Source organism: Molothrus ater, chromosome 1 (assembly GCF_012460135.2).
Source record: "Molothrus ater isolate BHLD 08-10-18 breed brown headed cowbird chromosome 1, BPBGC_Mater_1.1, whole genome shotgun sequence".
Taxonomy (NCBI): domain Eukaryota; kingdom Metazoa; phylum Chordata; class Aves; order Passeriformes; family Icteridae; genus Molothrus; species Molothrus ater.
In genome coordinates this window covers 131,826,559-131,854,346 of record NC_050478.2, presented here as the reverse complement: position 1 = coordinate 131,854,346, position 27,788 = coordinate 131,826,559, and the positions used below count along the sequence as shown (strand labels likewise).

General features: G+C 39.3%; 2 protein-coding genes across 2 annotated transcripts in view; both read left to right on the top strand.

Annotated features, from left to right (window-relative positions):
* LOC118684075 (neural-cadherin-like) overlaps positions 1–5,361 on the top strand; it is a 40,638-nt gene extending 35,277 nt beyond the window's left edge. Inside the window, exons 28-32 of the mRNA XM_036378770.2 lie at positions 58–322; positions 1,170–1,350; positions 2,772–3,025; positions 3,917–4,071; positions 4,492–5,361. Coding sequence (XP_036234663.2) covers positions 58–322; positions 1,170–1,350; positions 2,772–3,025; positions 3,917–4,071; positions 4,492–4,893 — 1,257 coding nt within the window. The 3' untranslated portion in view covers positions 4,894–5,361. The remainder of the gene's footprint in view (positions 1–57; positions 323–1,169; positions 1,351–2,771; positions 3,026–3,916; positions 4,072–4,491) is intronic.
* A 4,131-nt stretch (positions 5,362–9,492) lies between these two features.
* Positions 9,493–27,788, top strand: part of INTS8 (integrator complex subunit 8) — a 21,463-nt gene continuing 3,167 nt past the window's right edge. Inside the window, exons 1-21 of the mRNA XM_036404258.2 lie at positions 9,493–9,671; positions 10,862–11,036; positions 12,985–13,125; positions 13,547–13,618; positions 14,741–14,792; positions 15,019–15,201; positions 15,791–15,898; positions 16,548–16,700; positions 17,305–17,405; positions 17,746–17,887; positions 19,641–19,711; positions 19,843–20,018; positions 20,795–20,928; positions 21,534–21,644; positions 22,315–22,516; positions 23,067–23,188; positions 24,214–24,398; positions 25,815–25,848; positions 26,507–26,563; positions 26,647–26,708; positions 27,367–27,485. Coding sequence (XP_036260151.1) covers positions 9,542–9,671; positions 10,862–11,036; positions 12,985–13,125; positions 13,547–13,618; positions 14,741–14,792; positions 15,019–15,201; positions 15,791–15,898; positions 16,548–16,700; positions 17,305–17,405; positions 17,746–17,887; positions 19,641–19,711; positions 19,843–20,018; positions 20,795–20,928; positions 21,534–21,644; positions 22,315–22,516; positions 23,067–23,188; positions 24,214–24,398; positions 25,815–25,848; positions 26,507–26,563; positions 26,647–26,708; positions 27,367–27,485 — 2,530 coding nt within the window. The 5' untranslated portion in view covers positions 9,493–9,541. The remainder of the gene's footprint in view (positions 9,672–10,861; positions 11,037–12,984; positions 13,126–13,546; positions 13,619–14,740; positions 14,793–15,018; positions 15,202–15,790; positions 15,899–16,547; positions 16,701–17,304; positions 17,406–17,745; positions 17,888–19,640; positions 19,712–19,842; positions 20,019–20,794; positions 20,929–21,533; positions 21,645–22,314; positions 22,517–23,066; positions 23,189–24,213; positions 24,399–25,814; positions 25,849–26,506; positions 26,564–26,646; positions 26,709–27,366; positions 27,486–27,788) is intronic.

Here is a 27,788-nt window from a genome sequence, read left to right as displayed (position 1 = left end):
GTAATAACATTTAGAAGTGCAATTCTGTTATTAAAGGTCTTTATCATCTTCTTCTAGGTGGTTGAGGGTTTCTTTAGTGTTAACTTCAGTTTGGGGGACAAAAACCACTCTTTGAGAATGAGAACATTACGTATAAACAATGGCCAGTGGGTTCTTCTGACCATGGAGCGCTACAACAATGAATTTACCCTGCGTGTTAACAGTGGTGGAGGGGATCAGGAAGTCACCTCTGTCTTGGGTGTGACTAGATGGTTTGAAATGGATTGGGCAAGCATCGTGCTCGGAAACCGCCTTCCCAATCATTCAGAGAATGATTTCCAAGGTAAGTGATATGATGGATTCCTAATAGGGGGGAATTAAAGCCTGAAAGTGGCATCTTTGAGTGTATTGGATAGTCTACAACCCAGGTAACAATTCCTATATGGACTACTATGCCCTTCCTTTACTGGGGAATTCAGTGTTCAACCCTATGTGCCATTGTATCTGATTCTAGTGAAGGCGTGAGATTTCCTGTAAATATTAAAAAAATAGCACTTCAATTTTTTGTTTCATAGAGTCATAGAATAGGTTGGAAGAGGTCCTAAAGATCATCTTGTTCCAAACCCTCTGGCAGAGGCACTTCTACTAGATCAGGGTTTCTCATGCCTCAAGCAGTGTACTCATGGTGTGATCTCCTGTTTTTGTCTTGGAAGGATCTAAGGAACAGGCAACGCAACTTTTCGCAGGAGGAGAAAGAATTACAAGGCAATTGTGGTGCTCTCTCCATTTCCTGGGGTTGCGTGCTGAGACAGATTCTTGTTCAACAAGAAGACAGCTTTTCCCATTCTGTTGCCTTTTATTCAGCCCCACTTTTAAGATTATATCTTAAATCTAGATTAATTTAGTGGAGCTGTTCTGATTCATAGCACCATTCTGCTGAACTGTGGTATTGGTACACTGCAGCTCTCCTGCAGAAGTATTGTCAATCTGCAGATTGACTAGAACACAATAGACATATTTTCTGTTGCTCTCCTAAAATAAACCTGAGGAGTATAAGGATATTTTTAAACAATGTTTTAAGTTTTCTTCAATGCTTTAAGTTCTCCCACTTATGTGCTGGGGGCAAGGCTTGAGGTGGAGAAGAAGCTAATGGAATGTGCTCCTGTGCGTGCTCCTGTGCTTTGTTGCAGGCTGTATGCGCGATGTCCAGCTGGACGGACAGCCGCTCCTCGTGGAGGGCAGGAGCACAGAGTTCGGACTGATTTTGAGGCGGCAAGGGGTCACCATGGGGTGCCACTCCAGTGCCTGCAGCAGCCAGCCCTGTTACAGCCCCTTCCTTTGTGTAGACCTTTGGAGAAAATACGAGTGCCGGTACATGCAGCTTTTGTTTTCATCCAGGGATGGCTGGGAAGCTCTTTCTTTCCACCTTTGACCAGGCAACTTGCTTCTAACAGTGAAATTCCCTGTGGCTGCTGGCCAGAGAGAGACATTATGTGAACAAATTGTTCTTTCCATCTCATCTCCTGTCATGGACTAGACTTGCCTTTCTATGCAAGTCTGATATGCAGAAAAATTACTAATTACTCCACCTTTCTTTCCATGGTGAAAAGATCACCAGAAGGCCAGTGAGAAAGTTAAATGTCCTTTAATAAAAGGTGGATTGCAAAAGCTTTGGTCTGTCCTCTGTATGAAAATACCAATATAGTGTATATATACACTTATAGTATATATAGACAGTGTGTGTGTGTATATACACATCAATATATACATACATGTGTATAAAATATATATATTTATAAATATATATGTATATTGCAAATACACATTTACATATATTTCTTGTAAAGAAGTTGAAATTAATCATAATTTGTATGAAACAATGAGACTTTTAAAATTAGATTGTCACAAAACTGGATTCTAGAATTGACTTCCCAGAGCCAAAGCCCAACAGCTGTTATCCTACACAGTAAGTTTCTTGGAGAAGATCTGCTATTTAAAGAAAAATTTCAAAATATTTATTAAAATATGCAAATCAAAATACAGGCATTTCTGTTTAAAAAACCCGAACATAAATACACACAGGACTGAGAGGAGAAGTCACTTGAATTTTTGGAATTCAGACAAAATTTGGCACTTGTGAAGTCTGGTGATTCTTTGCTAGAAGAGGCTGTGAGATTGTTTTAAGTGTGCTTGGGGACACTCCATTCTTCAGACTGCTTCTGAAAGAACAATATGAAGTCTTTGCCATTTTTTCAGTACAATTTTTTCTTTAGATTGCAGAAAGAAATCTGTGACTTCACACTATACCTCCAGGGCCTCTCCAATTACATGCAAGAAGAAATCAATCCTAAAAGACAAGACGAGTCATTCCAAGGAGGTCAATGATATTTCTCCCCAGGGTCCAAAGGAACATGACTAAACTTATACCACGTGCTCACTAGCTCTCTGCCTATTGATCTCAGCTGTCCATTTTCTTTCAGGGGCTTTGATTAGAGCATGGATTGAGAAAAAGGGTTAGTCAGAAAATTATGGCTCCCTCTTTTAAGGAAAGAGTGAAGCTTTTCTGCATATCTTCTGGATCAGGAAACCAGAACATGTGTTCATGTTTTCATAAGTCTACTAGCTCACTAAGTTAGACTTTCCATGTATTTCAAACTTGCAATGTGGATTTGTGGTTTGCTTGAGAATTATTAAACTTTACTTTAAGAAACATTAACGAACTTTGCACAAAACAACATACAGCTCCAGATGCTTTGCTTGCCTATAGGATATCATCTGCTTTGGTTGTTCAGGTGCCCAGCTGGGAAAGTAGAAGTGACTGACACCCTTACAGGGCTCAGACACTGTACCTCATCCCCTTGTGGACACTGGACCTGTAGGAATGGAGGTACCTGTGTGGCTCAATCCCAAGACAAGACTATCTGCCAGTGCCCTGAAGGTTACAAGGGAAGATGGTGTGAAATTAGCCAGGTGAAGGCTGGAAGACCTGTTGGACTAAGCTCTGGCTCTATTCTGGCAATCAGCATGTGCCTCCTTGTCTTCCTAGGTAGGAGATCATGTACCCTTTTTCCTTATTTTTAATCTTGTAACTTGTTCCACTGAATTAAGTCTGCTTTACCTTTGAGTGTTATGATCAGTATTTTGCCTTTTCTGGAGGTCACTATTTGAGGAAGCTAAGAGACAGACATCAGCACATAGTTACAGTTTACTTGTTTTGAGGACAGTTCTAGCAAAGTTAGGACTTTTCCAGTCACTTACTTTCAATCCTTCTTAAGTAAGAGCTTTCCATCTTTGTGTTCAGCCACATCCATTTGAAACTCCCACCTGCCCTGAGCCCTTACATTTATAGTAGGTAGAACCTACAGCTACATATGCTCTTCACATATTAGGAAAGAAGAGTTCTAGAAAGTTCATGGTCTTAAAAGGCAAGCCTCATTAAAAGCATGGGCACAGAGAGATATTCACAGTGTGTCCTTTTTCAGCTGCGCTTTGGCTGAAAAATTAGTAACACCATAAATTAATAATACCATAAAACTGTGTTGATAAACTGCACAGACATCTCATAATAGCAAAGATTCCAGGATTATATTACACTTGTAACCTTCATTAAAACAGTGGTTTACTTACTTTGGGTATCTTATTTACTCAGGATTGGTGAAAGGCCAGAGATTGGCCAAAATCCCTTCTATTTAAATGGATTCCTTTAGGTAAGTAAAATACCCTTTTAATGAAGTTTATGATGTAATATACATAGATTATTCTTTACATTCATTAATTTTAGTTGTTTGTATATTAATAATACTCATTTCTTACCTGCAAATTTAGTTGTCAAATTAAGAGTCGATTTAATATCTCAGGAATTATATAACTACTTGTTTATCATGCAACATACCTTGTCACACCTCATATAACAAATATGTGTCTTTATTTCTTCCAGCACTCTTGGTTTCCTACACAGTGTGGAGTCAGTGGGGAAGTTCAGGGTTTCGGAAAGGAGGAATTTACCACATTCCTGAAGAGCGTGAAAGCTGGGAGGATGTTAGAGAAAATGTCTTCAATTATAATGAAGAAGGAGGTGGAGAACGTGACCAGGTATGATGCAGCTTCAATCCAGCTTTGCAAATCCAACATCTCCTCACTTTCCTTTCCCAGACCTTTTAGTTAACTTCTTATCAAATTGGCTTTTTTCTTCTTATTTTTTTTTACCTGAAATTCTCTTAAGAGGGAGGCTTCTATTTCAGCCCCATCTGTACCTTTAATGATGCTGGTCATGTTTGCCCACTTCCACGGGTGGTCTTTGGATACCTCATAGTTGATTTAGCTGAAAGTTATCATTACACAAAGGGATTTGGTATGATCTGAATTTAGTCCTCTGAACTAGGCACTCTCTTCTTCAGCTTGTAGAAAACTCACAGAATTCAGTCTTGTGTTGCGTTGTGTTGTAAAACATTTTTTCAATCAGTTTACTTTTGAATTGTTTCTCTCTGATATTTGCATTCTCTTTGTTTCCAGAATGCTTACGATATAGATGAACTGAAGAAACCTCTCCATAAAATTCCCCGCTCCTCCTTGCGAGCAGCTGCTCCACACTCCAGGACACCAACTGGCCCAAAAAGAGATTCACCCCCCAAACATGCACATCAAAAGCAATCAATATCAGCTGTTACCAGCATCCCAGACTTCAAGGAATATGTTTCTCAAATCATACGGGATGCAGACAATGATCTAAAGAGTCTTCCAGCTGACACTATTCATTTTTACTGCTTGGAAGGGCAATGCTCTCTAGCAGGGAGCCTTAGCTCATTAGATTCCATCAGTGGAGATGAAGATCTGAATTATGATTGCCTCCAAGAGTGGGGGTCAAAGTTTGAGAAGCTTAAAGAACTCTATGCAGTCTCAAATGAAAATTTATAACCAGAGTTAAAGGAACTTGACACATTGTCATGACATATGGACACTACTTTTAAAAATGCCCTTTTTTATATATAAATTACATCAAGTAACTTACATGATGCAAGTTTTTAGGTACAATAGCATGATATATTCACTTTTCCCAGGAGTGATAATCTGAATAATCTTTTTATATGCACTGTACAAAGTTATTTCATTATATAAGTGCAAAGACTTTTAAAGCATGAGTTTTCTTGAACTTTGGAATGTAGGATAGCTATAGAATAGTATTATAATATCCTTTTTTATTTATGTAGACCACAGTGACTTATTAGAATTATCCTGGATGCAAGAACTTGAATTATTTTCTCCCTAGTATTAATGTGAAACCTATCAGGCAGATAACAATGCATAGGGCATTCTTTTTTAAAATTGAACTAATTTTAGACTCTGAAATAATTATTACCAATGTTAAATATAAAACATTTACGATTTCTGGTTTCTTGTCAGCTTTTATTGTATCCTCCTAAACTCTGCTCTTCCATGACATGACACACATCACCTCACTCACAGGCTGCCCAACTCTATGGAACTTTTCCTGTCTGACCCTGTTTCTAACTACCTGTACCAAGGGGAAAAGAGTAGCAAGATCCCATCTGTGAACATGACTTTGTGACAATTTTACACTCTTAAAGGCAGTTGTAAGACCTGGAAAAAGTTTCTTTTCAGTAAACTTCTATGTCCAACTTTGCTTTTCACATGGAACCCTTCTTCAAAGTGTGCAGCTGGAAAACAGAAGAGCTGATAGCAGGTGTGAAGACAAGACAGAAGGGCATCCAGGCAAAAGTTGGAACTGAATTCTTTCAATCAGGACAATCGTTGTAAAAGTTGGGATCCTCAAAACAGAAAGCATGGGAAACCTAGCCTCTACTCCTTTGTCTCCTCCTGCTCTCCAAAAAACAACTGGTTTTAGTATGGAAAAAATGGAATCAGAAACTTCTGAAATCTGACATTGACTTGAACACACACCTCTGTGACCATGGGCAAATCACCTTGTTCTTTCTCTCTTAACTCTCTGAAGCTGGGGCTCCCCTCTTGGGCAGCTCCCAATGCATGGGGTGATGTGTGAATGTTAATAGGTGCTTACAGAGTGCTTGTTAAGCTTTGAAGCACCAAGGGGTTTTTAACTGTTTTCAACTTAGTGGGATTTTTTAATTACCATGATACTCAACATTTGTTTTTTTATCAAAGTCTTGACACTTGCTTTGATTTATTATTAATGTTTTAAAATTAGATCTTTCATCACTCTTCATCATTTTACTTGGCATAAAGAATGCAAATGTAAATTAGTTTTGTACCTAGAGGGAAGATTTTGATACTATTAGAACAAATAGTTTAGATAAAAAATAAACTGAACAAAAGTACTATGTGAACTGAATGAAACAATTTGCAGTCATTTAATAAAATTATTTGTGTAAATGACACTAAATTAGTAATATTTATTAGAAATATTTGGAGGAGTCACCATGAGCCACTCTTCATGCCAAAACCTCACATGGCTGGGCACTGATCATTCTTACGAAGTCATAAAAAATAAATAGGGTGGATATATTAGCATATAGCCACATATTGTTTAATGTAAATTTTTCCTCCTTTCTAAAGATGTGTAGTGTGGTAAGAAACTACAACATTTCTTACACCAGGGGATATTAATATGTGATTGTTGCAAATGAAAACTGCTGAGCCACAGAACTTCAGTAACATGACTCTTACAAGTTTTGAATTCTTACAACATTTTCATGAAGTGGATATACATTTTTATTGCTCTTTATTAAGTTGCCTCTTCTGAACTTGGTATCAAGTAAAGCTTAGCATAATTATTGGTAAACTGTCTCTTCCAAAAGAGACTAATTTGAACAATGTGCTACAAATCATGCTAACAGACTATGATCTCTCCGAGGGTTATTTGGTAATTCATATTCTGAAACTGAACATTTTACATTTGGATACATTAAATAACTCAGGAAAGCTGAAGCAGTACTTTATTTTTTCCCTCAAAAAACCGAACAGACAAAGTAACATGCACAACAGAAGATAAATTGCATTGAACTCAGGACATAAAATGGACTTCTCTCTTTATGGAAGGCGAGAAAGAACTTTCATCTATCTCCTTGGGTCACTTATAGCAAGAATGTTTATAGCTGAGAGCTGCACATGGCAGTCCCAAGAGGCACACTATTTGCCTGAAAGCATGGTCCAAACACTTCTTGAACTGCCAGACTTGGTGCTGAAACCACTTCCCTGGGTAGCCCATTCCACTGCCCAACCACCCTCTGGGTGAAAAACTTTTCCAGTACTGTAATATTATTGTATGTAATCATATATCTACATTGCAAACCTCCTGTGCAGCCTTTGTGAACTCTTCTCTTGATAAAGTATTACAGAAACTCAGCCAAATTACTGAAATAGATAAAAGCTTCTGTATTGGAATAAAGATCCCAATATTGCCGGATGGAACGTGCCTGGGCTCATCTGACCCTTGCTGCTGGACCAAAGGCAGCAGCTGTGGTGTTTCACCTCAGAGACACCTTTGGCTGGCTGGATGTTGCAGCTGGGTGCTTGGAACAAGTCCAGGCAAGCAGGAACTCAGGTTTACCTCTAGTGGAAAGGCTTTAGGCAAAGTGAAGGAAAAGGAGACAGGTCCTGCTGGACAGTTTTGATCCAGAGCTTTATTCGTAGCACACAGACCTCTGAACAGCTCCAACAGAACACAGAACCGCATGGTCCCTGTATCTTTTAACCCTGGGGAGAGGGGGAGGGAAGGGGTAGGGATCCCACCAACCAGGTGAGGGGGGAGGAAGTCTCAGGGGACAAATGACACCCTGGATACCCCAATGAACCCAGGGCTTTGAGGCATCTTTTGAACTTCGCCAATCATACAACGTCCTTGCTGGCATACCGAGATTGACAGACAGCTCTCAGCAGGAGGCAAGGGGAAGGGGAAGGGAGAAAGTATTGGCACACCTGGGAAAGGAACTGGGATAGCTGCAACAGGGTATTACATCACACTGCAACACTTTTGTAGTCCTGCTTCTCCCCAGGACATGTATGTTCTAAGAACAGGGATACCTGAAAAGCTTCAGAACCAGATCCTGGCTAGTTGCAGTTGAGAGAGTAGCACAGTTGCACATGGACTGTCATGCAAATACTGACACCTTAATAACACTGGAAGCTGTTACTGCTAAGATGGACATGGAGCAAGTCCAGAGGAGGGCCATGAAGTTGATAAGAGGACAGGAGCATCCCCACTATGAAGACAGGCTGAGAAAGTTGGAGCTGTTCATCCTGGAGAAGAGAAGGTTGTGTAGAGACCTCATAGCAGCCTTTCAGTATCTGAAGCAAGCCTACAGGAAAGCTGGAGAGGGATTCTTTGTCAGGAACTGTAGTGATAGCACAAGGAGGAGTGGATACAAATGGAAAGAGGGGAAATTTAGATTAACTGTTAGGAAAAAATTCTCAACTGTGTGCATAAAAGCCATGCTATGAAAAGCTAAAGTCCATAAAGGAGGCAGAGGAGTCCTGCAATTTTATTCTAATAAAGGGAGAGAGTCACTAGGCCTATCCCCCACGGGGTCTCTCTTGAGGTTTTGGAGGACACAGCTTCCTTTCATCCTAAACTCCCAACTGCATGTTGCCCTCTTTGTTTGTTTCCCCACTGGCTGAGGTACTAGGAAGGTACAGCCTTCCCAAACCACCTACCGCATATTCCCCCAAAAACATGTATCATCATTTTACCCTAAAGTCGGGAAGTTCAGACTGTTTAGGTTCTGCAGATCCACCAAAAGTTCAGACCATCTGGGCTCTGCAATAGACTTTGCACAGATGCATTTCTCCTAATACTCTGAAGTTCAGGAATTCAAAATGTCTGGTCAAAACGCCTGGGTTCTGTCACAAACCCATGCAGCGTGATGCTCCTAGAGACACATTTCAAAGACAGTAACACCCATTTCTCCTAAATCTCCAAAATCATCTTCTCATTAAATAATTTGTAAAGGCATTAGCACCCATCTTTCCTATCAGCTGTGAGGGTGGTGAAACCCTGGAACAAGTTGCCCAGGGAGGTTGAGGATGTCCCAACCCTTCAAGTTCAAGGCCAGGCTGGACGGGGCTCTGAGCAACCTGGTCTGGTGGGAGGTGTCTGTCCACGGCAGGAGTGGTTGGGTCTCGATGATCCTTAAGGTCCGTTCCAACCCCTTAACATTCTGATTCCGTGATTTAAATCTGCCTCCATGGATCGCAGTCCTCAATTCTTTACCCTTTCATGAGGCTCATGGGCACGAGTATGGAGGTGAGCCATTTATCGGCCTGAAGGCTCACAGGGAGCACTGCGGGGACAGGACCGCAGCGGACGCAAAGGCAGAAGGACGGCTGCAGGGATACGCAGGGATATGCGCCGAACGAGTGACTTGGTAAGGAGAACCACCGATTCCCTAAGGCAGCCAGGCTGCTCTGCCGATAGGCCCGCTCCGCAGGGCCGCCCCACGGGGCCGCGCTCCCCGCGCCGCGGCGGGCGGGGCCCTCACGGGCCGCCTCCGAGGGGGCGCGGCCGGCGGCCATCTTGTGCGGCGGCGGTGGCTGCGGGGTTTGTGGGGGTCCCTGCCGAGCGGCCGGCATGAGCGCGGAGGCGGCGGACCGGGAGGCAGCCACCTCCAGCCGGCCATGCACGCCGCCGCAGACGTCGTGGTTCGAGTTCGTGCTGGAGGAGGCGCTGCTGGAGCAGCACCTGCAGAAGCCCTCTCCCGGTGCGTGCCCTGCTGGCCGCCGCCTCCCCTCGGGCCCGGCCCCGCTCCCCGGCCCTTCCTGGGGCCGGCTCGTTCCGGGGGCTGTGAGGCGGCACTGCGGGGGCTCTGCTGCGGTGCTGGGGAGAGCGGGGCAGAGGGAGCCGGGCACTGCCCGCGGCCGTGCGGCGGCATTTACCGCCGGCAATAGGGCGGGTTTTCTCATTTCACTTTATCCTTCCTACTTAGTAACTTAATTTCTTTGTCTTTCTTGTCTGGTTGATCGCTTTTCCTTTCGCGTATGTGAATGTTGTGTGCGGAAGTGTTGTAGTTTGTTTATTCGGTGGGAAGTGCTGCTTGTGCGCATCATTGCAGTTGGCAGCTGGTTTTCTGCCATTGGAGTCCTGTTAGTGGCAGGAGCTGAAGTCCTCCGAAAGGTTCAGTGCTGAAAGTGCTCTCTGGACCTGGAATAAATAGAAATCTCGTCTGATGTACTATAAGAAAGTGGCCATATTTAAAATGACCTGATCTTTTGACAGTCATAAGTGGTAGTCATCATTTTCAACACCCGAATTCTGCGAGGAGGTGAAGGAAACAGGAAAACCTGGGCCGGTGTTGCCTCTACAAAAAGTCAATTTAAGCAGAATCTGTTTTGTAATGAATTAAGTAATTTGTAATACTTGCTTTATGTTTCACAAAGTTCGGTGAGAGCGTAATAGCTACGGGTTGACCTCCTTTTTCAAAAGAGCTGAAAGGTGTTGGCTATCTTATTGTAAGGGAGAGATTGGGTGCTTTTTCGATGCTGCTTTTTAACCAATCTGAAAGTATCTTCTAAATGTATTCAGAAGTACCAGCAATTGCTTGTAAATATACTTTATGTGCAGAGGATGCAGTTTTTGTATCTTGTCATTTCATTAGGCAGCATTTATTTTCAGTAGATGCAAGTATCAAAACATAATTAATACAAAATAGTGAAAATAAATAAAAATGTGAGAGTGTGGTTACCATGGTCAAGTGAACTTTAACGTTAAGCAAAGATATGTTGATAGTCTGATTTGAGTCACACATGCAGGACACCATTTGGGATTAGAATCTTCCAGGTAACAATGTCAGCACTATAAACACCAAGGATAAAAGAACTGTGTTCATAGCTAGGGAAAAAAAAAAATTCTGAGCTTATAAAGAATTTGAGGAGTGGCTGTGTTTTCTTGCAGACCCGCCACCTGTGCAGCTGATTGTTCAGTTCTTGGAACAAGCTTCAAAACCATCAGTGAATGAACAGAACCAAGTCCAGCCACCACCTGATAACAAAAGAAACCGCATTCTAAAACTTCTTGCTCTCAAAGTTGCTGCTCATCTGAAGTGGGATTTGGATGTATTAGAAAAAAGGTATAGTCTTCATGCCAAGTTTACTAAATATACATCTTCATGCTAAGTTTACTAAATTGAAGTGGCCTGAGATATTTATTTTAAAAAATAGAAATCTGTCTTGCTTCCTTTTGGGTGTGATAATTGAAATCTAGTTTTGTTTTAGCTGTAAGTTACAAAACAGTTTTGATAAAGGCAGTGTGTCTGAACAAATTAACAGTGTTTAGAGAGGAAAACCAGCATGTCTTAGATGTTAAGATATGTATGTGCAAGCTTCATAAAGATGAATTTGAGGTTATGTTTTCTTCAGTGACAAAACTAGCGTGAGTTTCCTTATTCTGACATGCTTGAAATTGGAAGTCTCGCTCCAGTGTTGTTGATGTGAATAACTCCATGTATCTGTGAAATGACTGTGGTTGAAGTAGACAGACCCCAGCTTTGCATCTTTCCTTTGGAAATTTCAGCTGAAAAATGGTCTGATGAACTAGAACAGTCAAGAACTACTTCACTTTGGCAGTGCTATGCACATTAGGGAGCTGCACTTCACAGAATCACAGGATGGGTATGGTTGGAAAGAACCACAGTGGGTCATCTGATCCAGCCTCCCTGCTAGAGCTGGGTCATCCCAAAACACACTGCCCAGGATTGTGTCCAGGTGATTCTTGTTTACACTTGGCTTCCTGTTTGCACTTAGGTAATGGCAGAAGTTCCTTATTCATTCACACAGGTCTCTTGCCCCCTTTATCTGTAATTTAATGTAAAATCTTAAGGGGACAATAATTGCCCTGGTTCTAACTTGCATGCAATTGTAGAATCATTTAGGCTGGAAAGGAGCTTTAAGATCATTGAGGCCAGCTGTTAATTTGACACTGCCAAGCCTGCCACTAAGCCATTCCCTAAGTGCCACATCTGCATATAATTGAAATACCTTCAGGGTATGATGGTGACTCAGCCACTTCCCTGGGCAGCCTGTTCCAATGGCTAATCACCCATTTGTTGAAAAACTTCATAAAATTCAATCAATTTCATAAAATTCAATCTAAACCTTCTCTAGCACAACTTGAGGCCATTTCCTTTCATCCTGTCATTTGCCTGGAAGAAGAGATTGACCACCCACTTGCTACAACCTCCTCTTGGGGAGCTGTAGAGAGTGGTAAGGTCCTCTCTGAGCCTTCTTTTCTTCTGGCTAAACAGCCCCAGTTGCCTCAGCCACTGCTTGTAGAACATTTCTGATAGAACACAAGACCTAAAATTTGTTAAACAGAAATCCTGGCTTTAGCTGCTAAAATGTAGTTTCACTGGTTGTTTTCAATACCTGTTGCAAAGCATGCAAATTTTTCACAAGATCAAAGGTACTTTGGCAGTAGCTGATCTAATTTCAAATAATGTCTAAATTAGTAATAATATTTTAGTTGTGTTAAATTATACCACAAAAGCTTGGCGCAGTGGAGTCCAGCCTGTATATCTTCTCATTTTATTAAGGAGAGTCCTGTCCCAGCTAATGTATGTTGTACTTACCACTATTTCAAAAAGTTCCTAGTCTTTACTTTATGTGAGTGAAATTTCATTTGTGATGAAAAAAGGGTTGCTTACCTTCAGGGAGTATGATCTGGGGCTGCTTTGAAAGAACTTCTTATTAGCTGGGTCGTGCTGTTACAGGTGACTGGATTATTCTGGTAAGGTGCCTGTGTGGGTAATGCAGTAGTGCAGCGTAGCAGTTCAGCTGTCAGGGCAGCTGAGCTACTGCTTTGGCCCATCCTCTTGGGCTTAATTTATGCAGCTGATACTGGTAACTGCTTTACATACCTGATCTCAAATGCTGTGATCTCATCATCCCTGTGATCTTAAGTACTGAATAGTACTTAATAGTATTCAGTAAACTGTACTGAATAGTAGTGTACATTGTTTAGCATTCCATAAGTAGATTCACTCTATGGAGTATCTGATTCTGTCTTTTATTTTTTAATAGCTTGTCTGTTCCTGTCTTGAACATGCTATTGAATGAACTTCTGTGTATCAGCAAAGTTCCCCCAGGAACTAAACATGTGGATGTAGATCTGTCCAGCTTACCTCCAACCACTGCAATGGCAATACTACTCTACAACAGATGGTAAACCACTACATGGCAATAATATAAAATCATTATGGAACAAAGCAATGCTTTCTTCTATCTGTATAATTGTATGTAGATGGAGAAAGAACCTTAAAGTACTAATAAGTGTTGTGATCTGTTGCTAGGTTATAGTGAAGGAGCTGAGTCTGAAAAGCTGTTCTGGAGCTGGTTTTCTTCTCTAAAAATAGTCAAGATAATGATTTAAACTCTCTCCTTACAAATATAAAAATCTTCATCTTTCAGCTTCTTATGGACATAAGAGCATTTCTTAGCTGCTAGATGTGCTCTTGAGTAAAGGATGTATTCTAATGGTATAATGTTTCTGAAATGGTAAACTGCTATTATCAAGAGGCCTGTAATCTGCTTATTACATTTCTGAGGCTAATACCATTCTTTACATATTTTTTCCCCTGTGTAGGGCCATAAGGACCATCGTTCAAAGTAGTTTTCCTGTAAAGCAAGTGAAACCTGGTCCACCTCAGTTAAATGTGTAAGTTACAGATATAATTAATTTGGATGTCATAGGTATTTTATAATCAAGAATGTAATTTCTAAGTGGATTAAATCATGATAATAACATACAGTTTCTAAAATGTCTAGTTGTTACATGGAAAATTTGGATTTATTTCAAGTCTATTCTCACTTTCCTGTCAGACATGCTTGGTACATATACTTGTCTGTTGTTCCGCTCTGTCAATGTTATAATCTCTGTGACTTTGCCATGGCTTGAAAAATCAAGAGAGGAAGAGAGGTGACAATTTCCCTTGTCAGAATGCTTATGCTCTAGTTTAGATGGGGTACATTTCTTGCATTCTTTTGCATCCCTAACTTTCAGTAGTTTGCTTAATATGCTTGTTTTATTACACCATTTTGAAGCATTGTGTGTGATAACCTTAGAAATAATGAAGTATTTGCTTCATTAGGCAATAATTTGTAATTTAAAATCAATTTTGCGTTTTGCCTTCTAGAACTGGTCCTTGACTTTTATGTTACAGATTTCTCCAAAATTTGGAAGTATTCAAGTGGTGCTTTTTATATGGTTTTCGTTCATTTTACACTTAAGTGTTAGACCATACTTGTTTGAGAGAGTCTGTTTTTAAACATATTCCTCTTCCTTCTCATTTTACCATAGATCTTATATTGTCCTATATGTATCAGAGTCTGATCCTGAATTAAAAAAAAAAATCTGTGTGGGAAAATAATTGAAAAATACTTTTAATTTTTACATACGCATGTGAACATGCTTCTGCCCCTGACAGGTTTGAGACGATTTAAATGTTGAGCTTCCACAGCCTCAAGTCTCATGAAGCTTTTCTTCATTATTGCTTTGCTATTGAATTGGTATTAGCAATCTGATCTTGAAAAAAGGCAATGATAACTTTGCAACTTTTTGTTTTATTGAACCATATTCTCATACAAAACTATCTTTTTGTTATAGAAGTTCTGTATTTCAGATATAGATAGATAAGAGCAGTCAGTGGTCCTGCATTATGATGTTCAAAATGTAGTTAAGCAAAACCAAGCATGAATGAATTATTGTGATCGAGTACATGAAGGAATATGCAGATCTGCCTTATAACTGAATGCTTGACCTCTTGTGTCTAACTTGCAGTATGAATCATATTCAGCAAGAAAAGGAACTAACTGAAAATATTTTGAAAGTGGTGAGACTCTTTTCCCTTCATATTTTTGCTCAAATTTGCATGTAAATATGAATTTCTTTATTGTACAAGAAATACAAAAGCCAATTCTACATTGTATAGAATTTTTAAAGGACTTTTTTTAAAACTATCCTTTTACTGAGCTGTTTAAAATGTAGCATTAACTGAAACCCAGAGTTAAACTCGAGACCAAGCGGTTAATTCTTTAAATGTATTTGAACTATTACAGTTGAAGGAGCAGGCTGCTGATTCCATCCTGGTCCTGGAAGGAGCACTTAAATTAAACAAAGATCTTTATGTCCATACTATAAGAACTCTGGATTTATTGGCCATGGAACCTGGGATGGTGAATGGAGAAACAGAGAGTTCCACAGCTGGACTGAAAATCAGTGCAGAGGAGATACAGTGCCAGGTAGCTCACCTTTTGTACTACAGCTTTCAGTTTATACTTTTTTTTTTAGAAAAAGTGTTAAGTAATAATTTTGAGGTAAATCACCGGGTTTTTTTAATTCCTTGTGTTATTTTGGGTTTGTTTGGTTTTTTTTTGTTTTTTTGTTTTGTTTTGGTTTGGTTTTTTTTTTGTTTTGTTTTGTTTTTTTGTCTGTTGGTTTCTTTTGTAATGCAATGAAATAATACTGGCTTCATTTTTACATTAATAGAACTTTTTTTAACCATTGTAACTGTTGTTACTTCCCACTAACCTCTCACTTTTGCCCTCTCAATCCCCTGAAATAACCCATTATATGACAAGGACAGCTTATTGCATTGTTTTCAATGATTATGGGGAAATCATTCTTTAATTTTGTAATGCTCGTGCAGAATTACTCAGACTGATAAAGGGGAAGCAATTGAAGTATGTGGGGTAAGGTGTGTAGTGTATGTTGGTAAATTAGATAAAAGTAGGAATAGTTTAAAGTACATGCAACGTTTGAGCTGAAATACTTAATTGACTTGGAACATGATGTCCAAGACTGTGTGTTTGATATCAGTGCTCTTTGCAGGTTTGCTATGATTTGGGTGCAATCTATTTCCAACAAGGATCTACAAATGCAGCTGTTCATGAAAAGGCTAAGGAAAAGTTTTTCAAAACAAAGGAGTTGATTGCAAAGGTAAGAAGTGTTCTTTTTGCATGTGTATTCAACTCTTTTCTAAGAAAACGCCTTGTCTAAATTATTGCTTCCTTCTTTAGCAGTTTAATAACTCTTAATGGTACACAGAGTTTTTAAAGAAACTTCCTGAAGTTTTGAGAGTAATTTTTTTCTCGTTGTGCCTGGTTTGAAATTATATTAATTGGTTGTAATATATTGGTGCTTTGTTCTACCTTTTGTAATGAATAGTCTTTTACACAAATTGTATTGATGCAAAAATGTAGCAATGACATCTCCAGTGCTAATAATAACTTGACTGAACAGTATATCCTGTGTCCATAGTGATGATGTGTTTTTGAGGAAGGTAACCATACAGCACTTCTTTTTTTCTTTTTTTTTTAATCTGACTTTCCCTTGAAAATCAGATTCTCTGTGTTCTAACCTTTTAAAGAAAGTTCATCTTACTTTATAAGTATGGTTTGCTTCCTTTTTTTTGTTTCATATTCATATTTTCAAAACTTCAAAATTCCAGTTTTTATTTAAATGAAGTGTGTAAATGTACATTCTTTTGTTCTTTTGCTGTTGGAAATTGTGAGTCTCTGTTTCTGAATTAAGCATATATTTCATAATACTTCAGCTACTAAGATCTGCTGTAACTCTTACTTTTCAGAATGGCTCATCATCACTTCATTTTACCATAGATGAAGAACGATTAGCTGGGTATTGTCAAGCTTGTGAAGTTCTTACCTCATCTGATGATGCATCTCAACAGGCAACTCCATACAGTAAAATCCACAGCTGTATGAAATCTGGCAAATACCAGGTAGAATGCCTAAACAAACCCATGTGTATATGAGGGGGGTTTTATCATTCTTTGTGGAGGATTCCACTTGAACTGGTATGGATTTTAAGAAATGTTAAATGGCAATTTAACCATTTACATACTGTTTTAAGTCCTGTGTGTTCAGGAATATAACATAATCTGGTACATATTAGATTAAAGTATCTTGGATTCCATACAATGGTAAATAATTCCTGCCAGCTGAGATAAGAGCTTTTCAGGTAATTCTTTGGGTCTTGAGAATTACTCTTTCAGCTAATTCTCAGGTTCTAATTCCTTGAGTTTCAGAGACTGTTGCTACTTAGATGTGTAAGTTTGTTTTGGGGTTTTTTTTGTTTGGTTTTTTTTGTTTGTTTGTTTGGGGTTTTTTGGGGTTTTTTGTTTGTTTTGTTTTTGTTTTCTTTGATTTTTTTGATGATAAAGAACTACTTCTGTTACTTGACTCCTTTTTGATTATTCAGTTAATTTAGTATTAAATATGGATGTGAGATGCTTCTCTTAGTTTCCTCATTTTTATCAGATAAAATAATTTTCTGTCTGGTTCTTCTGCATTATGCATTCTCTATTCCAATTGTTTTTGTTACAGGACTTAGTGAAGATATTCCTTGAAGATAACCTAACCCTCAGTTTACCTGAACAATTCAGACAATCAGTGCTGAGAGAACTCTTCCAAAAAGCTCAGCAAGGGTGAGACACTAAATTATAATCAATGTTCAGTGACGATGAAGAGCAATTTTCATTGGTTATATTTTTTGTGGAAAGTATGTAAAATCTTTTAACAACAAACTGCTTACATCCATGAAACTTCTGCCTTCGTTTCTGTTAGTGGTAGTCTAAACTACATTTTACATCACGCCACAGCTCCTTAGTTGTGTCTCCCTGTGGCCATAGATGGAAAAATGTAATGCATGTTAACAGTTAATTTTATCACTTGACTGATTCTTTAAAAATTTTTTTTCCACCTGCTGTGATAGCACTCTTTGTGTGTCAGAGCTGTTCTGTGATCTTCAGTTCTGTGTTCTTGCAGGAATGACACTCTGGATGAAGTCTGTTTCAAAGTCTGCGTGTGCAACACAGTCTGCGATGTATTACAAGGTCGAATAATTGATATTCAGTTTTGTCAACTGTTCCTGAAACCCAGCAAAGAGAAAATAGACTTCCTTCTTGAGGTAAAACTTTAACCTAAAATTGGAAGTGAAAACGATATTTAGTGAGAGATTTCTTGCCCCACATAACTGTTATTATTTCAAGTGATGCTCTTTCTGAAGGAGAGAAAGGTCACTTCTCAAACATTATTCAACTTATTTGCAGTTAGTACAGCTCCACTCAGTGATCAGTTCTGCATCTGTTGTTCTTAGCTCTGTTTCCATCTGTCAGGGAGGATCCAGTGGAGAGCTGTTGCTTCAGGCTGTATTTGAAATCACTGCTATTCCTGACATTGTTCCACTGAAACAAATATTCAGCAATATCGCTACATAATTTAACAAAGAATCAAATTCTCCAAAACAGAGAGAATGAGTAGAGAAGTACCTGTGGAAGGGGGACCACTTTTCCCTTATCAGCTTTTTTGTAGAAGTTAGCATGTGGTAAAGTGATCCTGAGTTACTGCTATGTGTGAGACCTACACTGTTACCCGTAGTGAAGCTTTTTAGGAAACTGATATTGCTTAAACAAAACTTAATCCTTTTATTGCTTTGCTGTTATTTTAATGTCTTTTATTAATTTGAGCCTAATTCTTTTGCTTGTCTCTTCAGTCATGTGGCAAAAAATTAACTGATGGTACTCTCTACTGCAGAGCTAGTAAAAGCTTACATCAACTGCTCATATTGGGACTGAAACATACTTCTAAAAAAATTATTGCAAGCTGACAGATTCAACTATCCAGTTATTTTTCAACTGCTGATTTAAAAACAACCCCTAAGTCCTAGTGAATCTTATAATTTTGCACTTAGAAATACTTCATTTTTAAACTCATATGCTAAATGATCTTGTGTGGCACTCAGTGTCAGTGCTTCTGTATACCAGGGGAGTAGGAAAAAGGAGTCTGACAGAAGATGACAGTTGTCTGAAACATCCTGTCTTGTGTACAGGTTGAAGGAAACTGATCCATATGTGATGGCAGTAGCTTTTATCAGGTTTACTTCAAAGACAGTCTTATTTCACACAGTTGTGCTGAGATTTCTGTATCAAGCTTTGTCAGTCAAATCTTTTCTTACTTTCTTTGGCTTACAAGAAACCCTTGAGCGCTGGTCTCATCTCTACAATTAGAGTAACTGAGTCATGACAGGGTTACACAGAGCAAAACAGAAATATTTGTTTGATTCTAGATTAATTAGGGTAACCACCCAGCAATGCTGCACTTGGTTCCCACCCAACAGCACTTAGCAGATTCAAAAATTGCTCTACAAAGTAAAAACAACAGACAGGCCAAAAGAGTTGGAATTGTTCAGGGTGGAGAAGCAAAGGCTCCAAAGGGATCTTGGAGAACCTTCAGGTTCCTAAAGGGGACTAGAAGAAGCTGGTTTGCATTTTGTTGTGGGACAGGACAAGGGTAATAGGTTCAAACTCAAATGGCAGATGAAATATTAGGAAGAAATCCTTTACAGTGAGGGTGGTGAGGCACTTGAACAGGTTGCCCAGAGAAGCTGGGGATTCTCCATCCCTGGAAGTGTTCAAGGCCAGGCTGGGCAGGGGCTTTGGGCAACCTGGTCCACGGAAAGGTGTCCCTGCCCATGGCAGGGCTTTTAGAACTGGATGATCAAAACCATTCCATGATTCTATAACTTTGTTGCCTCACCTGAGATAGAGGTTTACTAGCTGTTACTACTTGTGAGACAGAAAGCTGGTCAGTAACACTGGCTGTAACTCAATATTATAAATGTGCAAGGAGGCTGCTTAGTTATTTTCTGCTTTCTTTTCCAGGTTTGTTCAGGGTCAATAAACTTGGAAAGTGCTTCTGAAGAATTGAAGAGAAGAATGGCAGCGTTTCTCAAGTATGTACCCATATTAAGATAATATGAATTTGCAAGCAGTATAATACAGCACAAGAAATATTTCAAGAACTTATAACTGGAAAAATAAGCACTTTTTTCCTGCCTATGTACTAACATTTTTATTTGTTTAGAAATTTGTGTTTGGGCATGGAAGATCTTCAGTTTGTCTTCATGATTTCATCTCATGAGCTTTTCATAAAACTACTGAAAGACGATGAACGGAAGCTGCTCATTGACCAAATGCGGAAGAGATCTCCTCGAATCAATCTGTGCACAAAACCTGTCACTTCTTTTTATGATATCCCAGGTAACTTTCACAGCATTTTCATTAACTGCAGACAGTGTCCTATTTCCATGATGAGAACCTTGAGGTTACAAAGTGCAGGTCTGTTCTCAAAAAACTTTAGAATGTTTTTAGAGACAGTACTTCCTGTTGTTGGTTGGTGCATGTCCCACTTGTTCAAGAAGTTGGCTGCTACTTGTTTGTTTCTCAAGTGAGTGTAATACATAAGCTCAAATGAATATGTCCTGGGTGACAGAGTGAGAGAGCATGGCATTAGTTTGAACAAAATGTGGCTGTGGCAGCTGTTCCCAGAAAGGGAACCCTGCCTCTGGACTTTACATACATTAATGATGACGTGACTGTGTGGTAAGCTGGACCCAGGAGTGCCATCTGAATGAAATTTTTAACCTACCAAAGTAAACCAAATTTTAACCTACCAAAGTTAAATTCCCCAATACAGCTGGCTGGCTGTGCAGCTGCACAAGTCAAAGCTAACAAGAGGTGCCGGATGGTGGCTGGAGCTGGAAAGGCCTTACCTTTTCTGATCTTGAATCTTTGCTCTGCTATAGCAAGAGTGGTCAGAGCTGCTGGAGTGAGGAAGGGGATTGCAAGCAGCCCTTTAGGTCAGGGTGAAGGTAGCACAAGGTATTTGTCAGAGGACACAAAAGGATGTCTGGACTTATGGAAGCATGATATATCTGCTGTTCTTACTATGTTCTGATTAAGTGTTATATACTAAAGAATTGGAAGTATCTACATTGAGAAGAAATGTGATGAAGACCTGGTTGCTTTTCTTCCAGCTTCAGCAAGTGTCAATATTGGCCAGCTTGAACATCAGCTCATACTGTCAGTGGATCCTTGGAGGATTCGCCAGATCTTGATCGAATTGCATGGTATGACCTCAGAACGCCAATTCTGGACCATTTCTAATAAGGTAACTTAGCTCATGTGCTCACAAGAAACTATAATTCAAGGACAGCTTAGGTATCATACTGCAGTGAACAAGAAACAATTTCTCATAGATCCTCAGGGTGACTTATCTTTTCTCTCTCTGCATAGTGGTGGTTTAATAAGAATGATGATACGTATCTTAACACACATTCTATGTGAAGAGTGTTACAAAAACCCTATAACCTTTGTTTTAAGGAACTGCTGGCTGTATCACAAGCTTTCCTTATGAGAAAAGATGTTTTTGTAGCTTGTGCTTTTAGTGTTCTGACTAGATAGCAATATTGTTTTAGCTTAAATTTCTGTCATTAGAAGGTGGGAGCAGGAGAGAAGAGGACTTTGTTTAAGCAAAGATTTCTTGTCTTTTTTTTTAGCTCCTCCCTTTAATTACTGCATATTCAGAGTGTGAACAAAGGGTTATCGGGCGTTTTTATCATATTTCTAAATGAACCATACATTACTTGTGATGAGATGTAAAGACAGGAATTGGCAGTAATTTTCAATATTTGGGGTTTGTTTATGTTGTTTTAAACAGTGATGTGAATTCTAAAACTTGTTTCTGTGCAAATATCCTATGCATTTCTCTCCCAGTGGGAAGTACCAAATGTTTACGGCAGTGTTATTTTAGGAATCAAAGACAGTCTGACTAGGGATTTGGTCTACATCCTGATGGCGAAAGGATTACACTGCTGTGCCATTAAGGTGAGCAAGCCATCTGAGCTTACTGGTTGGTTTGGACAATTGAATCTTAATGAAATGGAAAATTTGAAAGCCCTTTTTTAGAAAAAGAACTGAAAAATTGGGTGGTGAGGGAGATATTGTGACAAGCTCCATGTGTTGTGTAATGGATAAGGATTTCTGTCTCTCAAAGTTTCATCAGCAGAGCAAAGATGATGGCTTTCCAGTGAGTTGGGCCTGGAGATAATCAGAACTTGATATGAATGAAATTATGTTGTTCTAGATCGTGTGGCATCTACATCCAGTGGTGATTTGATTTACTGATATGAAGTGCGGTTCTTTTGAATAAGTGCATTACATAAGGAATTTATTGGAATGCTGTTCTGTTTTCCTTGTAATTGACAAATTTGCTAAACTGCAGCTAAAACAAAATTGTATACCAAGCATACCAGTAGTTGGTTCTAGGATGTTTTTGCTTAAACTCCTTGTTTTGTTTTCAGAAGATCTGGAACTCTTAAGCTTAATAGCAAGTCCAAAAGACTCATAAGTAGACACTGTGAGATGCTTGAGCAATGCTGATGCTAATGGATGCTGAGGCTGGTTCAGCCAAGATAGAGCTGATTGCACTTTAGCTGGTAGTATTTCCCCTTATGAAGTTGTTAGGAATCATTAATGCATATAATTTTTATTGCAGGATTTTGTCCATGCAAAACAGCTTTTTGCTGCTTGTTTGGAGCTTGTGACAGAGTTTTCTCCAAAGCTCCGTCAGGTCATGCTCAATGAAATGCTGCTTTTGGACATTTACACTCACGAAGCTGGAGCTGGTGTTTCTGGAGAACGTCCTCCTTCTGATCTTATAAGCAGAGTCCGAGGATATTTGGAAATGAGAGTACCTGGTAAGTACATGACTGTCTTTCTGAGGATGCGGTAAAGCACAAACCTTGAGAGAATGGGAAAAAATCCACAGCAAAATAAAACAACTTTGTATTGCAGATGAACCACTTAGGTGTGTAAGTGGAAAAACAGACTTTGACACTGGTTTTAGTAAGTCTTCAGAAGTTTTATTAGTTTTTAGAATTTGGAAGTGAGCATGATGCCTACCTGTTGCTAAACATTGACAGTTTCTATTCAGTGCCACTTAAAGGACTTGAACAGGATAAAGATCTCTGCACTTCTGCCGAAGGGTTTTGCCAGTTGTTAAAGCTTTCTCCTGGTTTCACAAGAAGAGAGTAACATGGTACTGTTGTGATTAGGTGAAACCCTTGTTGCTTCTGATTTCCAGAGGTGAGGTCTCCCGTTGGGCTAAGCATCATATTTTCCTGTGATAGCTGTGGAGCAAAAACAGCTGATTAGAGGGAATTGGATATGCTTATTTTCATACAACACCATTTTACAACACTGTTTTCTCAAAAATAAAAGTTAAACAAAGAATCCCTTTCCTTTTAGATATTCCTCTTCGACAAGTTATAGCTGAAGAATGTGTTGCCTTCCTGTTAAACTGGTGTGAGAATGAGTATTTGACCATGCAAGTTCCATTACCTCTGGTTCAGACTAATCCTTATGTGAAGGTAACAAGTGCTCAGTCTCAAGGCTTTCTCAGACTGTAAATTGACTTTTTTTTTTGTTGAAGTATTTTGTACTTTTCAAAGCAAGTACCCTTCTGCTTAAGAGTGTGGGGCTTTGTGGCTGTAATGAATTAAGTACGGGGTAGAACGTAGTAGGGCTAAGCAACAAGCATGTTTAGAACTTGACAAAAAACATGGAAGCTGTGCTGCAGGAACACATGAAATCTTGGCCCTTGTTGGCTGCCAGCTAAGGTTGGTTCCATCAGGGGTGTGTGGTTATGATCCATGATTGAAAAGCTGTAGCACTTCCTAAAGGACTCTCCTCTCAGCTGGAATTCAGCCTAGGTTTATGTAAGAAGTATGAGAAGTGTGCAGATCTCTGTTTTCAAGTCTGGCTTCTTTTCTGTTCCTGAGATACTTGTGTTCCAAATGCACTGTAAAAGTTCTGGTATTTTACCCAACGCTGGTGTTTGAATTTTTGGAGACATTCAAGCCCTGCCTTCTTTGAAACTTTGTTTTCAAAATTGTTTTGCACCAATGTTTCTACTTCACAGTTAGGCCATGGAGCAGAAGGCAGATTGTATTACAGGACAGGTTCATTTTTACCCTGCTCTGCTTACCTATGATACTTCCTAATTTCTGTTCTGAGGTTCAGCTTTTTTGTATAACCATTGTGCCAGTTTCAGTTAAGATTAATTACTATATGGAAGTTAACTGAGTTCTAAAGAGACAGTCTTCATTAACCCATATTTTATGGGGGTTAGGTTTTATGTAATTTATGTTTGTTTTCTGGAGCTTTTAATAATGAAATACACACCAAGGAAGCTAATAAATGGAAAAATGCTCTGTTTAATTCCTGTTCTCCAGCTTCTTCATCAGTGTTCTCTGCTGCAAAATTTAGTCACATTCCTTTGTAGTTCATAATTTAAAATCACTTGCTTAGCCATTTTAAAGGCCAGTAATTCCTTTGCTGTAGATGATATGCAGAGGAGCCTTAGTTCCTGTATTTTTTCTGTTGCATTGCATAGCTGGGCCAGTTGCTGGCTGCTACGTGCAAGGAACTGCCAGGTCCCAAAGAAAGTCGACGCACAGCTAAAGATCTCTGGGAAGTTGTTGTACAAATCTGCAGTGTATCCAACCAGCACAAACGTGGCAATGATGGAAGAGTGAGTTTGATAAAACACAGGGAGTCTACATTGGGTATTATGTACAGGTACGGTTCTAAAATTATTTTTGAAGATGGCTTGAATGGTTTGTTTGATCCCATGTTCTTGTCAAAAATTATCTGGATTCCACTATCAGAGTGATGGCAGCAGCTAAAGATCTGAGTAAAAATCCTGTCCACTGTGGGAGTTGAGTATTAGGAAGGATGTGCTGGCTTTCCTTTTCAGAGGCAGAAGAGGAGTGTGTGGGAGGCAGCTCTCCCTGCAGAAGCTGAAGCATATGTGGCTGTGCTCCCATTATAACCAGTAAAGTCAATGGCATCTAGAGGGCAGTAGAGCTGATGGCTGGAGGTGTCTGCTTTGCAGCAAATTGAATTATTGTGTATCAGTTTTATACTTTTATAGCTGTATCAGGCACATACCTCACAGCATGGGTATCTATACTTAGCTTTGTTTGTGAGTCTAAAGTTAAATGTTACTCAGTCTTGAAATGAAATTCTAATTCAGCTAAACTCTGCAGAGTAAGAAAATCAAATTACTCTGCTCAAGAGTCTTCTCTGTCAGACACCTTAGCAGCCTTAGCCTCACATGACTGATTCAGGACTCTGATTTGTCCAGTGCTGGCATCTGATCTGTCCAGTTCTTGGCCTGTTCTGAAGTCTGAGCCATATAAGTTGTCTAATATGGTACAGTTTGGCTTGTGTGACTGTATTGAACAGCTTTCCACGATAAGCCTTGGGAGAGGTGCCTCTGTCAAACCTCTGTGTCTTTGCCTTCCTTGAGCTAATCAGGTTAAGGTGTGCTAAAGGCCAGCTGCGTTTGCTTACGCTGCTCTGGGGCAGGTGTAGGGGGTACCAACGTGCTGCAGCTTCCAGTTGTGTACTCTGGCAAGGAAAAGGAGTACAGCTGTACTCCAGGTTACTGAACCTTTCCTCATCCCTCTGATTCATACAAAAAGGGCAAGTAAAGGGCAGTGACCCTGTTGTTATTATGGAAAAGAAGTAGTGAAAACTTTTCCAAAGGTTGTCCTTGTCAGCATAGGACAATCCAGACAATTTCTGATGTTCATTACAAGGAAACTGAAGTACATTGTAAATGATCACTGTGTACCCTCTTCTGTAAGTGTGTAGGTCATTGCTGCAAAGCTAGCTTGGGGAATTGCAGTACAGTTCAATTGATTCCCCCTTTAGAGTCAACCCTTTGGTTGCCTTCTGTGATTTTCATGCCTTTTATAGCTTGATAGAAGAACATATTTAGCCTATTTTTTGTGTAAAATTTGCTAGTAACTGTATTAAAGTAAATGGGCTGGTCGAGCATTTTCATTTACATGCCCTACATTTGTAAACTTAGAGGTGAAGGGGTATTTTAGCAGGTGAAGAATTTTCTCTACTGACTCTTGTTTTAAGTGTGCGTATATTCTTTATTGTGGATGATTACTTACACGGTTATTTGTGTCCCTAATTTAGGAGTGAATTGTTGTCCTTCATCAAAAAGCTTCGGGTAAGTCAAATGCTGTTGAAAATATGTTTGCAACCAAAACATCCTTTTGGTGTAGTATTTTTCTGGAGTTTTTGTGTTAAATTCCAGAAAATCTTAACAGTTATATGGGTGCTTTGTATGGCTGAAAAACGTCTGAGTTTGCTATACCTGGCATACAGCGGTGTGGAATAGCTTGTAAAAAAAATTACCCTGAATTCTGATGGAGATCTGTTTACATTGGGAGTGTATTTTATTGCAGCTGTCACGAAGCAAAGCATTCCTTTTGGAGGGAGACAGAAGCTGCTACATGCATCATACTAAGCAGCAGAAGTAAGAAGGAGGGAAATTGTTTATAGCTTCTGGGTTTGTAAATGCATAGAAAGTTGTAGTAAACCTAGCTTAAGTTTAAGGTTAGGTAGTAATCACAGAAACAACATAAAGATGCGTAAAACAAAAGTAAAGTTTACATTCAAGGAGTCATTCAGGAAAATCTGAAGTAATTAAAAGCTTTCTACAGGAACATTCTTGCAGTATCCTTGTGTTGCAGATCTCTTAAGAAAATATTGTCCTATTTCAATAGGGAACTGTAATGAGTGCATAACTTCTTACATAGTTTTAAAGCTTAGGGAAGAAAGTGGAGTTTTGTCAGTTCATGGGAATATTTTTTTTTCCCCTGCAGGAACCATTGGTTCTAACTACAATATTGTCCCTGTTTGTCAAACTTCATAATGTTCGGGTTAGTATACATCGGCAAAGTCTTTCTTGGTTTTCTTGAAATGTTTCTTGTTCTGATTTCTCACACCATCTTTCTTCTCTTAGGAAGACATTGTGAATGATATTGCAGCAGAACACATTTCTATCTGGCCCTCATCCATCCCCAAGTAAGATGATGATTAAAACCACTTTTTTCAAAATGCTGTATGTGATGGGTTTGGTCCCAGATACTGTTACTGTGGTCTCTCCAAGTAAAGGCATCACTGCCCCCATTCTGTCTGGAAAGGTTGGTTTGAGGACATGGAGAGTTTTGTTCCTAGTTTGATGGTCCTGATGGAGATAGGGGAAAGAAGAAAGAGGAGAAGAAAAAATAGGGCTTTTAATCTGTGTGCTTTATTGAACTATATGTTCACTATATCTGAACTATATAATACTTTAATATGGAATCACTAATATTTTTTGAGATGTGTTTGAATAATAGCCAAAATAGGAAGTAGCAAAGTTAAAGTTAATTGTACGTATTGATTTATTCTGACTGTATTGAACTGCATTTCTCCACTGAAATTTAGAGGCTCTGTGGGGTGGGATCTCAGAATCTGGTTTAGTTCTGGCTTTTTGTTCAAGCCTGTGAAGGCTGTATTTGTTCAGTCAGATTTACTGTATTGTAACAACAGTAGTCTTAGTCAACACAAAATCCTTTCTGGAGTTAGTTATGCTTCACACTTAGGGCGAGGTGCTTTGGACTTCAACTAGAGGGGAAATCGTTAGTGGTTAAAAAAACAAAGCAGTAAGTTAGGAATTATTTTTCTTTCTTTTTCCTTTTAGTCTTCAATCAGTGGACTTTGAAGCTGTAGCTATTACAGTAAAAGAGCTGGTCAGCTATGCCTTGACTATCAATGCAAACAACCACTTCTGGTTAATTATTCAGGCAGATATTTATTTTGGTAAGTGAAACCAATGTCTGTGTTTAACATGTGTAGAGGAGCCTTGCTGCTCTGAGATTTGTTTGACATAACCCTCCTTGTATTTCCTTTTATGAAAAGAAGTTTAAGTGATATATGAGTTTAAAATCTTCAGATGCAGTGGTGTTGGTGGATTTGTCTGGGAAGGTGTCTAAGCCCAGAGATAGCCTGAGCTTCTGATAGGTCATGCAGACTTGCTTTTAGGGTAAGGAAAACTTTGATAGTTACCCTTAACTTCACTCTTCTAGTGCAGTTGGTCCTTGAGTGGTGTAATTGTGCAAAACC